The sequence below is a fragment of the Pinus tabuliformis genome, chromosome 1_1 (genome assembly GCF_031772625.1).
Source record: "Pinus tabuliformis cultivar Carrire ecotype Pingquan chromosome 1_1, CPIR1, whole genome shotgun sequence".
Classification (NCBI taxonomy): Eukaryota; Viridiplantae; Streptophyta; class Pinopsida; order Pinales; family Pinaceae; genus Pinus; species Pinus tabuliformis.
In genome coordinates, this window is record NC_142297.1 from 645,471,245 (window position 1) to 645,484,616 (window position 13,372).

The 13,372-nt window shown below is 36.7% G+C and overlaps 1 protein-coding gene across 1 annotated transcript; it reads right to left on the minus strand.

Moving 5' to 3' along the window:
* Positions 1-9,064: 9,064 nt before the first annotated feature.
* Positions 9,065-12,195, minus strand: LOC149215015 (disease resistance protein RML1B-like). The gene is made up of 6 exons (XM_089389592.1): positions 11,954-12,195; positions 11,051-11,145; positions 10,325-10,938; positions 10,120-10,208; positions 9,844-10,015; positions 9,065-9,745 (listed from the first exon to the last, which is right to left on the minus strand). The coding sequence occupies exons 1-6, from the start codon at positions 12,193-12,195 to the stop codon at positions 9,065-9,067; spliced, it is 1,893 nt and encodes a 630-aa protein (XP_089245718.1).
* Between the last annotated feature and the right edge of the window lie 1,177 nt (positions 12,196-13,372).

Genomic DNA, 13,372 nt, shown 5'->3' on the forward strand with positions numbered 1-13,372 from the left:
AGGAAGCATGGACGGATTGGTACATCTCATCATGTACAAAGGGAGAGCTCAATCAGAGATTTCAACATGTACTCAGGGGGAGTATGGACATCAAAATGTATATCAAGGGAGAGAATATCTTGGTCTGCCCTTTGCTCTTGATGTCAAAGGGGGAGAGTGACTTGGTGTGGTTATTGCCATTAAGTCCAAAGGGGGGGATTGTTGGCATTATGATATAGGTATGACTCAAGTGTTGTTCTTGATGGCAACTCACTCAGATAGCAGATCATAGTTCAGACTCACAGAATGAAGAAAGAAAGGTATACGCAGGTTCACTATATACCAAGTCGTGTATATACACAGGTTCACTATATACCAAGTCGTGTACACATGCAGGTTCGCTATATACCAAGTTGCGTATATACATAGGTTCACTATATACCAAGTAGTGTATACACGTAGGTTCATTATATACAACGGCGCGTATAACGTACACACGCACTTTTACAGAAGGAAAGGCACGTACATGTTGAAAAACTAAGTTTTGGTTCGTGGTATTTGGTCCATGGTATTTTGGTATTGGCCCATGGTATTTGGTTCGAGGTATTGACCCCAGGTATTGGGTCCAAGGTATGGGTCCTACGTGGTTTTGGACCATGGTATTGAGAGAGGTCTAAACCTATATAAGGAGAATAAGATCATTAGGCCAATGGAAGTGTGCAATGATTGAATATCTGATGAAGTGTGAGATCTAGTATGCTGGTTATGGGTTTGAGATGATTTTCTTGATCTGAATCAAGGATGAACCTATGCAGTTGATGATGGATGATGGATCGGGATCATAAGGCTTGGAATGTATTATCATTATGTTGTTTGATCATGGATAGACTAGATCTGAATTATTTACGCACGTTTTATTGTATAAATGTTATAATCTGGGTATGACTGATGTTTAGAATAGTTGCAAAGTTATGAGTAAATATTTGCAAATTTGTATGTGGGTTGTCTTTGGTAAAAGTGCGTATGCACGTTGGTTTGGTTCATCATAGTAGCGTATACATTGTGAGATATGATATTTGAAGTTGCAGTTGGATCTAGTTGTTGTTGCAAAGTTTTGTGTTCTGCTCTGTGCTTTGGTGACTATGTTTTGTTGACAAGGTTTCAGTGATTTAGTGTTTGGTGATTCAGAAATGAATAATGCAAGTGTAGTTGATGGTTGTATTGTAGTGGTGATTGATTTTGTGCTTCAATGTTGTTGATGGGTCTAGTATGAAAATTGGATGAAACGTGGCCTTCATATTATGGTGTTGTGATGAATCAAGAAGGTTGTAGCCTTCAGTAGGTCGGCGCCTACATACTAGTAAACAGATCGGCTAGTACAACAACAACTAGGGGGTTGTAGCTCCCTTCTAGTAGTAGCTCGAGAACGAGAGAAGGTTGTAGCCTTCTGCAGGTGGGTGCCTACGTACTGGTATGAGTCTGCGCCAGTACAAGATTGTAAACAGGTTTTTCTTATCTTAATGAAAACAACAACAGGTGGCTTTTGTCCCGCATTGGGTTTCCACCTTATATCATGGTGTTCATGTGTGCTTCTTATGTGTGATGATCTATTCTATTTTACTGCACCTTTTTACTGTTCATATGGTTAATGAAGTTCTGATGCACTGATTAAAGATCAACATATAATGGATTAATTGAATCATAAGTTTACTGGATATACGTTGGTTGCATTAAACATAGTTGCATGTACACGCGGGTTCCCTTAACTGAAGTAGCGTATATGAATCTATGTATGGAAATGAAAAATTTAATGATTTGCTAATATTGATTCAACCCCCCCCCCCCCCCCCCCCCCCAATATTATTTCCAACAGAAGACTAAGTTTAGGTCATGGGTGGTTGGGCTGATCGGGGATTCAAAACCGGCCGACCCCATCCGACACATGTTTTAATACATAAATAATTTTGTTTGTTCACATAATTGTTGTGACCGATATATAACGTCCATCATTAACAATACATTACAATTTGTTTCATATATATGGTATTAAATAACCATATATAACGAACCTCCAATCGGACTCATGACCATATTTACATGGTTCGTTATAATTTTGTTATATATATATATATAGATATATATATATATATATATATATATATATATATATATATATATATATGGTTTTTTTTATATATATATTCTTTGTCTTTTGTAGGACCAAAGGAGCCAATGAATGGTCGCCATATGTCAATGATTGGTCTGCCAATAGTTGCTTCCCATGTAAGTTGTGGGTTCCATGTGCAATGTTGTAGGCCCCCCTTTTCATGCTTGTCTTGTTAACTTCAAACTATGATAACTTGGTCATATGAACTCAACTTTAGTGTTGTTTGCATCATTAGAATTGTAACGTCGAACACTTGAACTTGGTGTCAATGTTATTGAAATTTTAGGAATTTGAAATTTGAACCTTTAGGGATTTACCTGGATCATATGTCTCTTGGTATCTTGGGTATAAAATACACTTGAGATTTTTTATTTTACATACACACTTATCACTCGCACATCTCTCTCTTACACACATTGTGATATCTACTTTATTTTCAGGGTTATTAGTCTTGAATTTATGTGTGATTTGATGAAGATAAAATAATTATAATATATATTCACAAGTGATTACCATAGTTCAAAAAGAAAGTACTTGTATCAATTGTCTTGAAAAATCAACACTAAGCAACAACATTGCATATTACACTTGTTTATTTTATTATGTAGAGTAAATGATTACCTAAAATTAATACACAATGCAAGTAAAATTAACTTGAATGATAATTTCAAAGAAGACAAAGTTGAGAGTGAGCACATAAATTATGAAGTAATTTTATTTTTAGAAAAATTCTTAGATAGGGTACAATTTATAGAGTTGTAATAATAAAATCAAACCAAAATAGAATACAATCATCAATTTTATGAATGTTAGAAAATCCAAAGAATGGATTCTTGGACATGTAACAATGACACCCCATTTGGGATGTTTATGAAACCATATGCAAACAAGGCCTTAGACTCAACTTGCACATTTCAAACACTACACGCAAGCTCTAGTATAGAAATCTAGGTGGATAACCTTATGCCTCAAGTTGGGCAAAAGGAATCTTTAGTAATCAATCCCACTAGAAAAATCGATGAGTAATATGTATAACTATGACTAATTAGTTTCTAAACCTTTATAGTAAAGGAAATAATTAATATGGAATATCAATACCTTGAATCAAGAGATTATCTCATCCAATAAAGCACTTCAAGAGAAAGCTACATGTTGTCACAAACAACCATATTAAGATTTGTTGAATATGGAGGTAGATTGAATGAATTAAATTCTTGAAAGTTTTTAGCAAATCTTTGTGCTTTACTAAGTCACCACTTTTGCAATGAGAAACATCAACATAAGTATCATGCATATTATATCAATCCAACCAATATAAAACTAACATGGAATCAGGGAGAAAGTAGAAGATCCTCACCCATTCAAGGATTTGAATGTGACCCTTCTTATATATGTTATATTAGAAAGAATGTTTCCCAATTATGAAGAGCATCAAAGTTATATTGACATTTCCCTTCACTAGTTTCTTTTCTTGAATCCCTATCTAAAGCTCCAACATATTCTACATCTTTAATAATATGGTGGGCTATAGAAGGCTATACAATTTAGGAAGAATTGTGGCCCCTAATATTTCCATACCAAATTGTGCATAATTCATGGAAAAATGGCAATGTGGATAGAGGTTGCTTGAATAACGCCCTCTCAGATTGTGTATAGAGGCTACATGAATAGTGTTTTATATTTAAGAAGAAATGTTATGTCCCTCCAGATTTAGCTTGTCGAGAAAGACTGTCAATCCATGGGCAAGAAGTCATTTGCACAAATCACTAGTGAAGTTATTTTTAACATAATGATTTATGAATAAAATATAGTGGGAATAAAGTGGAGGAGGCATTGTTGTTAAACATGACCATGGTATTCGTATAATTGAATAATGAGACAATTCTATAAATTGAAATAAAAGAATGATAAAAATTAAATTAGTGAGCATTCTAATGAAGCATACACCTTTTTAAGATGAATTTGAAACATTTACTTTAACACATGATTTAAGAGGTTTAGGAATAAGAATTCAAGATTTAATGATACACACATGTTTTAGTCACATAGAGAACAAATGCACCCACCACTTATTAGAAACTTACTTAATGACTAATGTAGAGGAAACTTACTCAATGGTACTTGATAACAAACATGTTTTCCCTAACATAAGTAATAAATTCACCCACCAATTTTTAGAATATTACTCAATAGGTAAGGCAGAGAAAACTTATGTTATAGTACTATGTGATAAGATATTCCAAAATTACTCAATGAATAAGGGAGAGAAAACTTATGTTGTGATAGTATCTGATAAGATATTCCAAATTACTACATGCAATTATTTTTTTAAAATTTGTGTGATATGATTGTGCTTGTATAAAAATTATTTTTTTAATAATTTATTGTAAAATTAATATAATTATGTCATTCAAGTTTTGAATTTATTTTTTATTTAAAAAATAAAAAATTTAATTTATTATTAAATTAAAAAATTCAATAATTAAAAATGGAGCTTTGCTCTTTTCATTTTCAAATTCAAAGAATGGGTGCTCTTTTCATCTTCAAATTCAAAGAGTGGGTGCTCTTTTCATCTTCAAATTTAAAGGGTGGGGGAATATTATTAATGATTAAATTTTGAATGGATTAAAAAAAAAAGTTACATTAATTTTTTTAATGTGTCTATGTTTTTTTCAAACATTTTTTTTCATTGAATTATCTTAAAATAAATTAGAACTTTTAAAATATATAAAAATAAAATAAAACTTTTAAATATATAAAAATAAAATTCTATCTCAAAATTAATTTAGAACTTTTAAAATATATAAAAATAAAATAAAACTTTTAAATATATAAAAATAAAATTCTATGTCAAAATTAATTTGGGTTAAAAATTATAATTTTCAACTATTTTTTTTAATTTAAAATAAAATTTAATAAAATTCAAAATATAATAAAATTAAACAATAGGTTTTTTCTAATCATATGTTGTTTTTTCTATAAATCAATATTCTATTCATTTTGAGAAAAAGATGTACTTTGCAACAAGTGACAAAAATATAGAAAGAAGGCTAAGGACAGCGTGCACAAACGAGAGGGCCAGAGGCACCAAAAAATAGACTATACATAAAAAACACCTAAAAGCATATTAATCATCTGACGTAATGGAAGTTGGGTTGTCTGGGGTTGTTCCTGGAGGAAGCGGGGGATGGAAGTTACACTAGACGTGCCCTTCGAAGTGCGCCAACCAAGTCTCCAACTTTTCCACTTTTTCTGCAAAGTGGTTTTTGCCTCGCTAGACCACCACCACTTGCTCCCTAACCTGGCACTGAAAGTAGTGCATCCTATCCAGCGTGGCCATCAACTCAACATGCTCCTCCCAAACAACCCGTTCCACTGTGTCCACCTGATCCATTAGAGTTTGAATGATTTCCTGACAATTTTCCAAACAACGGTGTTGAAGTTCCTGCAGGCTGGGAGCTGCACACTGCCCAAATCCCCAGTTAGTTATTCCTCCTCCTTGTCTGCCCCCCTGACGCTGAGTTTGTTGTGCCCGCACACCACCAAGACCACTGGAGCCCTGCTTACCTCCACCACAACCACTACGCAGTTCCACGTCAGCACATCAAGAGCGACCCACTGTCTTGCCACCGCGGCATGCACTAGCCGATGCTATTGCCAATTCATCTGAGCCCATAGAGCCTGGCATGGCCGAAAGGGAGGAGTGCCCATGTCATGCGGATTATTTCATGTGGCTCAAGTCAGGAGGGCCAACACCAAAAAAATTCAAATTTCAGCCTGCTGGACTTTGCCCCGACCACCACCCCTGAGAGCTAGGACTCCCAACGCTCTTAAAATGCCTTAGAAGGCCACCCACTGCACGCCAGCCATTGCCTTGCCACCTGATGGTAACCCTGGCACGAGGTTGAGTAGCAGGGGAAGGAAAAGCCGGGGAGAACACGCCCCAGGCCGACGCTACCCAAGAAGCTCCGCACAGACCACACCAGGATGTTGACGACCCTATGTATTCCACGAGGATGACTCTAGTGTCACCGCTGCCCACCAAACCACCAGTCCCGCCAAATTCCAGGCCAGGCTTCAGAAATGGGGAATTCCACCCAGAGACACTGCCACTCTCAACTATACCTCCTGCGATACCACCTTCGGGCTCCTCTCTCAACCCAGCCACTCAAACATGTTAAAAACCATAGAAAACCAAAATAATAATTTCCCTCGTTTACCATCGTCCACACAATGCAAGCACAGTAAAGCCCGAGATATCTTGGGAAAAAAACTCTACTGAATTCACCATACCAAAGTCAAAGAGGAATATCGAATACCACCCTCTGGCACTGGAGGTCCTCCGTCATTGCTTATGCATACGCGCATGATACCACCCAGGATCCGAACACCAAACCAAGACACAAATGCAAATTCCAACCTTCCTTGCCATCCCGCTCGTTAACCTTACACCACCCTCGCTCTCTGAGACGAAACGAAGTCTCGCAAGATTGCAATAAACTCTTCCAGTACACCTCCCGTTGCGTTGGTTGAGATGAAGGGATCGAGAGGCCAATCCTCTGCCGGCAAGCCATTTGTTGTCATTCATGGGACTTGATTGCCTTATGCTCCAAGGTTCTCACCCCATTGGAGAATTAGTCATATGTTGTTTTAGAATATAAGTTTTTTTTTAATTATTTATTAATATAATTTGTCCAAATTTAATAAAGATTTAAGTCAGCTTTCCATAATTCAAAACATTTTAAGATTTAAATTTATATACCATAAAAAAAACTTATTTTAAATAAAAAAAAAATTGTAATTTAACTAAAAATTATCTTACTAAATTTTAACTAAACAATTTTAATTCCTATAATTAATAAATAACTACAAAGAATTAATACTATTTAACATAACACCAACCTTGAAAGTGATATGAAACCACATTTTCTATAGCACGTGACCAATCTACACCGTCAAACCTCCACTTATTTAACATTATGCTACATCTGTGATGTGATATTGAACGCCATTTCCTTACACACATGACCAATGTACACTGTCATGGAAATTTTCGCCGTGTCTTCTGGGTGAGCGTCAGCCGTGATACCATCAGATGTTGTTGAATGCCACTATTATTTTAGTGATAATGTTCATTTGATTTTTTGTTTTCTGAATACGGGTAGAGGTAAGACAGCCCACGGGATTTTTTTTCAAAGTGTAAAAATTTAAATTGCGAAAACTATTAAATTAGTCATTTGATTAATGAGTCTGTTTTGAAATTCTAACTTTATTACAACCCAAAATCAATAAAATTGTTTTTAGTAAATTGTTTTCAGTGAGCTCACAATATACTTTTGGAGTTGTCTATAATGCGATTTTTTGGAGATTCCGGTGACAGAATCCGGCAGAAGAAATTGAGGTTAAATTTTGATTTGTTGCAGTTAAAATGGTTTTTTAACTGCATATTTGGATTTAGCACCCTGGAAAACCCCTGGGACGCTTTCATTGTGCAGAAACTAGCTATCAAACTTGGGATTCCAATAAATTCCTGCCGAATTTCAACCAGAAAAACCCCCGAAAAAACTTTCAAAAAATCGCTTTATAGACAACTGCTATACTTTTCGTCTGTTATGAAATTGCCCAACCCTGCCACAGCACAAAGCTAACTACCATTTTTGCAGTGCATATTTGCAATTTTGCAGTGCATTGAATATGCACTCAGAGTGTAACCTTCAATCTCTGCCATTGGCCGTTTTGACTATAAATTCAACCTGCTTCTTAAAAGGATTAAGATATAATGTTCAGATTGAATTGATATTAAGGAAAATATAATGTTCACAATCAGAAAGAAGTGTTTTTAACTATTTTATGTTTTGGTTCCTTTTTACACATTCAGATAAGATTTGAGTGATAATACAATGGCCAAAATCTCTTCTTAAACAGGAAATCTATTCTTTCATACAAAATTGAGCACTCATACAGAGATGAATCGAATTATTTGAAGGAATAAAATAATTATTACTGTTCATATAAACTGGCGGGTTTACTCTTCAGTAGTTCCTCATCTCTTAAGAGTCTAGCGGTCCTTTCTTAATGCACTGTCCTGTAAATAAAGATATAATCTGGTCAATTCATACTGACAGAGGTCTGCAGAAATATCAAATGATTATAGAATGTTATACTCAACTTACAATCTGTTTTCAAGATTTTAATGATATTATATACTGTTTTTATAACCAAAGAGATTGTCCAAAGTGAAACTACCTTTCTGTAATAATTACATATCATAACAACATTTCCCAGACCCCATAAGTAAAAATATCTTTAAATACAATTAATCATATTTATAAATATAATTAATAAAGATATTTAATAAATTATAACAAATTATATAAAAATAATATTACAATACAACCCATAACAGTCTGCATGAAACATAATCAGTATTGGACTTGGCAATTAAAAGTTGCTTCTTTCAAATGGATTCCATGTAAAAATGTTTCAGGGAAATCCCCTACCAATAAATCATTGTTAAATTAGTTATCTTTGCCATCTTTGTTTTCAACATTAAATCCTTGCTTGAGTCGTAGCTGCAACTGCTCCAACACTCCATTAACCCACTTTAATTTGGGACACCCTGCAATATACAGCTTCTTCAATGACATTATGTATTCCACACCAAAAAGCTCTTGTATCTCATGACATTTACGAACACGTAGTTCTCTGAGCTTTGTGAGCTTCCCCAGGCCTTCTATGCTCTTTATCTCGTCACAGCCTACAACCCACAACTGCTTTAAAGATGCCAAGGGTTCAATACTCGGCAGGTCTTTCACTTTATCACATTGGATCATTTCGAGAAACTCAAGCTTTCCCAAACCAGTAAAACAGCTTATTTGCCTCAATTCTGAACAAGACTGTAAAGTCAGAGTTTGAAGATTAGGGCAAATGCCCACGGGAAAGCCTGCCTCCTATATTTTTGTCCCTAACATCCGGACTCGACGGTCCAAATGATTCTGGCAGGCGTGTCAGTTTCCGTGAACCGGTGACTGACAAATCATTCAAGCTCTTAAGATAACCGAGGCAAGGTGGCAGCTCTTCCAACAAATTCTCTGTGAACAAATCTCCTCCTAATGTCATAACTCTCAAGTTGCAGAGTTCGCCCATACCTCCGGGCAATTCTTTTAAGTCAGTTCCGTTTCGTTGTCGTGCAACTTGGGATGACAATTCTTTCACCTTCTTACATGATGAAAGATCCAAGAATTCCAGAGTGGTAATGTTTCCAAGTGCTCTATTGGAAATGGTCACATTAGAGCAATTGCAGAACGATAGATGTTTGAGTCGACTTAAATGCCCAAAACTATCGGGAAGCTTTTGCAAGCTGGAAGCACTTGTCAAATCGATGTGCTCGAGAGTTGTAAGCTTTCCGAAGGAATCAGGCAGCGACATCATTTTCTCACACCCTTTTAACTCCAGGTATTTCAAGGAGCGAAGGTAACAAAATTCTTCAGGCAAACTTTCCAGTGGGATGCCGTGTAAATGTGGACGACAGATGATAATCTTTTCCAGATGCTTCAGCTGCCCTATGGACTTGGGAAAGGCACGCAACTTCAGAGGCGCCTGCAATGTTCAGATTTGAGCTATCAAAAAGATGTAATTGACAATTTTCGCTTACAGATGGAATTTGTAATGAAATTAAGAAAGATCAATAAACATACCTGAGATTGACGTTTCCACAATATCTCGAATTGACCCCTGGCTATTTCTAAAACTTTTTCAAATTCTCCATCGGGATCCAGGAAGGCAGACAAGAATATGGACACTTGTACCATCGGAGCCATATGAGATTTGGTGACCGTGCCCTCCTCATTATGTTTTCTAAATAACCAACTTCAGTTGTAACAAGTTGCAAATTCAGAATACCACCACGACCAAAATTACTGAATAGATGCCTCAAACAGTTCCCCAATACCTCATCACTCCATCTTCTATACCATGACATTTCTGAACTCCTCGTGGTGAGCGTATCGTAAAAACGATCTGCTCGATTAATCGTCTTGATTCCGTGAACTTCAGTTGTTACCTGTTAATTGATCAAAAGTAAAAATCACACAGATCTATCTTTATCTTCAATTTCAAGAAAACTAAAAGTTCGTTTTAAAGCCAAAGACAAAGGTTTTAACAGATTCAAGCACTTACAGATGACGATTGCTCCAACCAGTCATCAATGGTGTTTGTAGTGTAAGACCATAGACGGAGGGGCATGGATAAGTCCTGCGCAATATTTCTTCCTAGATGTCTCATGTGATCATGCATTTTTATTATTTTTATATTATTTCCATGATCCACCTCCAGTGGACACTTGTCTTCTAGATTTTGAAGTCCCACCACACCCCATAATTTTATAGCCAAATCTCTGTTTTCTCCTATGAAATAACAAGCAATATCTAAGAATAATCGTTTTTCCTCCTCGTGGAGTTTGTCATAACTGATTCTAAGCCTTTGATGTATTTCCACAGGTAATGTCTTGTGATCCAATAGCTCCTCCCAGTACCTTCTGTCATTTCTTCCGCAAACAAGCGCTCCGAATACCTTCAATGATAATGGCAAGCCATCACACGCCTTTACAAATAGATCTACCAGATCTTCAAATTCTGGTGGTGGGAGTGAGTGATAAAAGGCATATGAGCAGAAGAGTTCTTTGGAGTGTCGTGCATTCAGCCCCCGTAAATTGTAAATTGACGACCCTAACACTCCTGAGCTTTTGAGGACATGCTTGTCCCTGGAGGTAACCAAAATCAAAGCTTTGGGGACTAAGGATATGCTTAATTGGCAATAGCACATCCAGCTGATCGGCACTATCTACATCGTCTAGAACGATAAAAGCGTGACAAGATGAGAGATGCCTTTTAAGTATCCCTATACCCTGGGCAGTACTGTCAATTTTGATATCCATTCCTTTCAAGTCCTTAATAAGCTGGCTCTGCACAGAGTTTAGAGACATTCTAGCTGCCTTTTCTCTAACATCAAATATAAAGGAGGATTTATTGTAACAAGATCCCATGCAGTTGAAAATTTCTTTGGCCAGTGTCGTTTTGGCTACCCCGCCCACACCAACTATTCCAACAATTTCGGTTTTCACCCACTCCTCCTCATGCTGCGATAGCACTGCTTTTTCAAACTCCTGCAACTTTTCGCCCAGACCAGTTGGATATTTAGCAACATCCAATGGTGTTCTTGGAACTGTTTTCAAAACTTTGTTCAAGACTTTATCTAAGAGTTCGCCCTCGTCCTTGAATAATTGTAATTGAGAAAAAACTGAGCAGTGAGAAACGTCTAGGTATCATGCATCTAATATCATTCCGACATAATTGAAAACTAACGCGGACAAGAAAAACAAGGAGATGAGGAGAATCCGGCAACTAGTAAGCTCTTTTTATCATATTGCATTTGATCAGAGAGCAGAATCAGAATCAGAATCAGAATCGCAAAGGATCTCAATGCTTATGAACGGGGTGTATTGACCGATGCTGGATACTTCAATCATTTTTAGGAGCGGAAATGGGACAGTTGATCTTTTGGGCGAACTCTGCTGTTTGTCAAATGTCTTTTTGTAAAGATATAATGATACTGGTTATATAATTGATAAAAAAAATGATTATAGGAATAATATAGACATCTATGTAACAGATAACAGATATAGGAAAATTGATAAAATTCTACAAATCATCTCATAAATTATGTGCACTCTTTTGTTTTTACTCTCCTGTTTTTATTAATAAAAGGATAGCTTTTCTTCTTCTGAAAAAAGAAAGAAAAGATGCTCACCCATTAAAAGCTTTCAGATCAAAGCCGGTTATATCCGCCACATCAGAAAGAGCGTTTCTCCATTTTCTGATGGTATCCGAATCGTAACGTCTTTTCCTTTCCCCGGTTCGAGGGTCGAATGTTGTTTTCTCTCGGTGCTTTTGCAGTGCTTCAGCGAACTCCCCGTCCTCACAAGTGTGCGGGACCACACAAGGTTTCACGTTGAGAAAAACGGGAAGGATGGTAGCCCCTGACTCTTTCATCAGGACGAGTTCATCGAGGCACCAACTGGATTGTGCATAATTCTTGGAAAATATAGCAATGTGGACAGAGGCTACTCGAATAGCGTGGTCTATTTGAGAAAAAATACTCTGACCCTCCTCCAATTCGGGCTTGTCCAGAAAAACTCTTAATCCATGGTCACGAAGGCGTCTGTAGAGATGACTGGCGAAAGTGTTGCCCACGATGGTTTATGAACACATCGTAGTCGGAATAAGAAGTCGAGGCACACCAGGAGGCAGTGGAGGAGGAAAGGGGACCTGTTGTTAGAGATGTCATTGTTATTGGTATAATATAGATAATGGATGGAGTGATAGGCAGAATAATAACAACGATGCAACTTAGCGCAGGAAACTGTAAGCAAGAATGCGTCTTATAAAGATACTTTAGCGCAGGAAACTGCAAGCAAGAATGCGCCTTATAAAGATGAAATCGACGCGCTTATGTTAGCGCTTGAGGCGAGGGTGGGTTCAGCAATAGGCATTAAGCTGTGAGGATGACAAACAGATGTGCTGGACACACACAAACCTGTATGGTGGATATGGGATATGATTCATTGTCCAGATGCCCAGATCCCGATACCATAAAAGTTCAGCAGTTTGGGATTAGGGCTTTAAGACTAACGTAACGTGGTTTGGTTGGGTTGTGGTATAAAGAGAACGAATTTGGAATTTCAAGACCAAACACTAACCGATTTGACCGGAGTCTAATTCCATCTGCAAAGTAATTTTTAAGCGTAGGGTTATCTAAATTCTAAATTCAATATGGAAGCTAAAATCCATGGGATATCTCACATAAAATCCATGGTCCAAATAAAGATGTCTGGAGATTCGTTAATTTCTATATATATATCTTTTATTCTCCTCTACAATTTTTCATTACATCACCGGGTGGTGCCATTCCAAATTTTCTCAATGCGTCCAAGGGGTACATTTTCATTCAAAGCCAACCACATATTTTCAATACTTTACAGGGTACAATTCCGTTGGACACCAAACACATTGTGTCAATGCTAATGAATCAATCCTTCTCACTGGGCAATTTGGTAATAACTAACCACCAAATAAATCAAAATCATGTAAAATCTATACTTAAAAGTAATGACCAAAATGCCACCGAGAAATTGATTTCCAAATTCCAGCCTCATGGAATTCAACATTT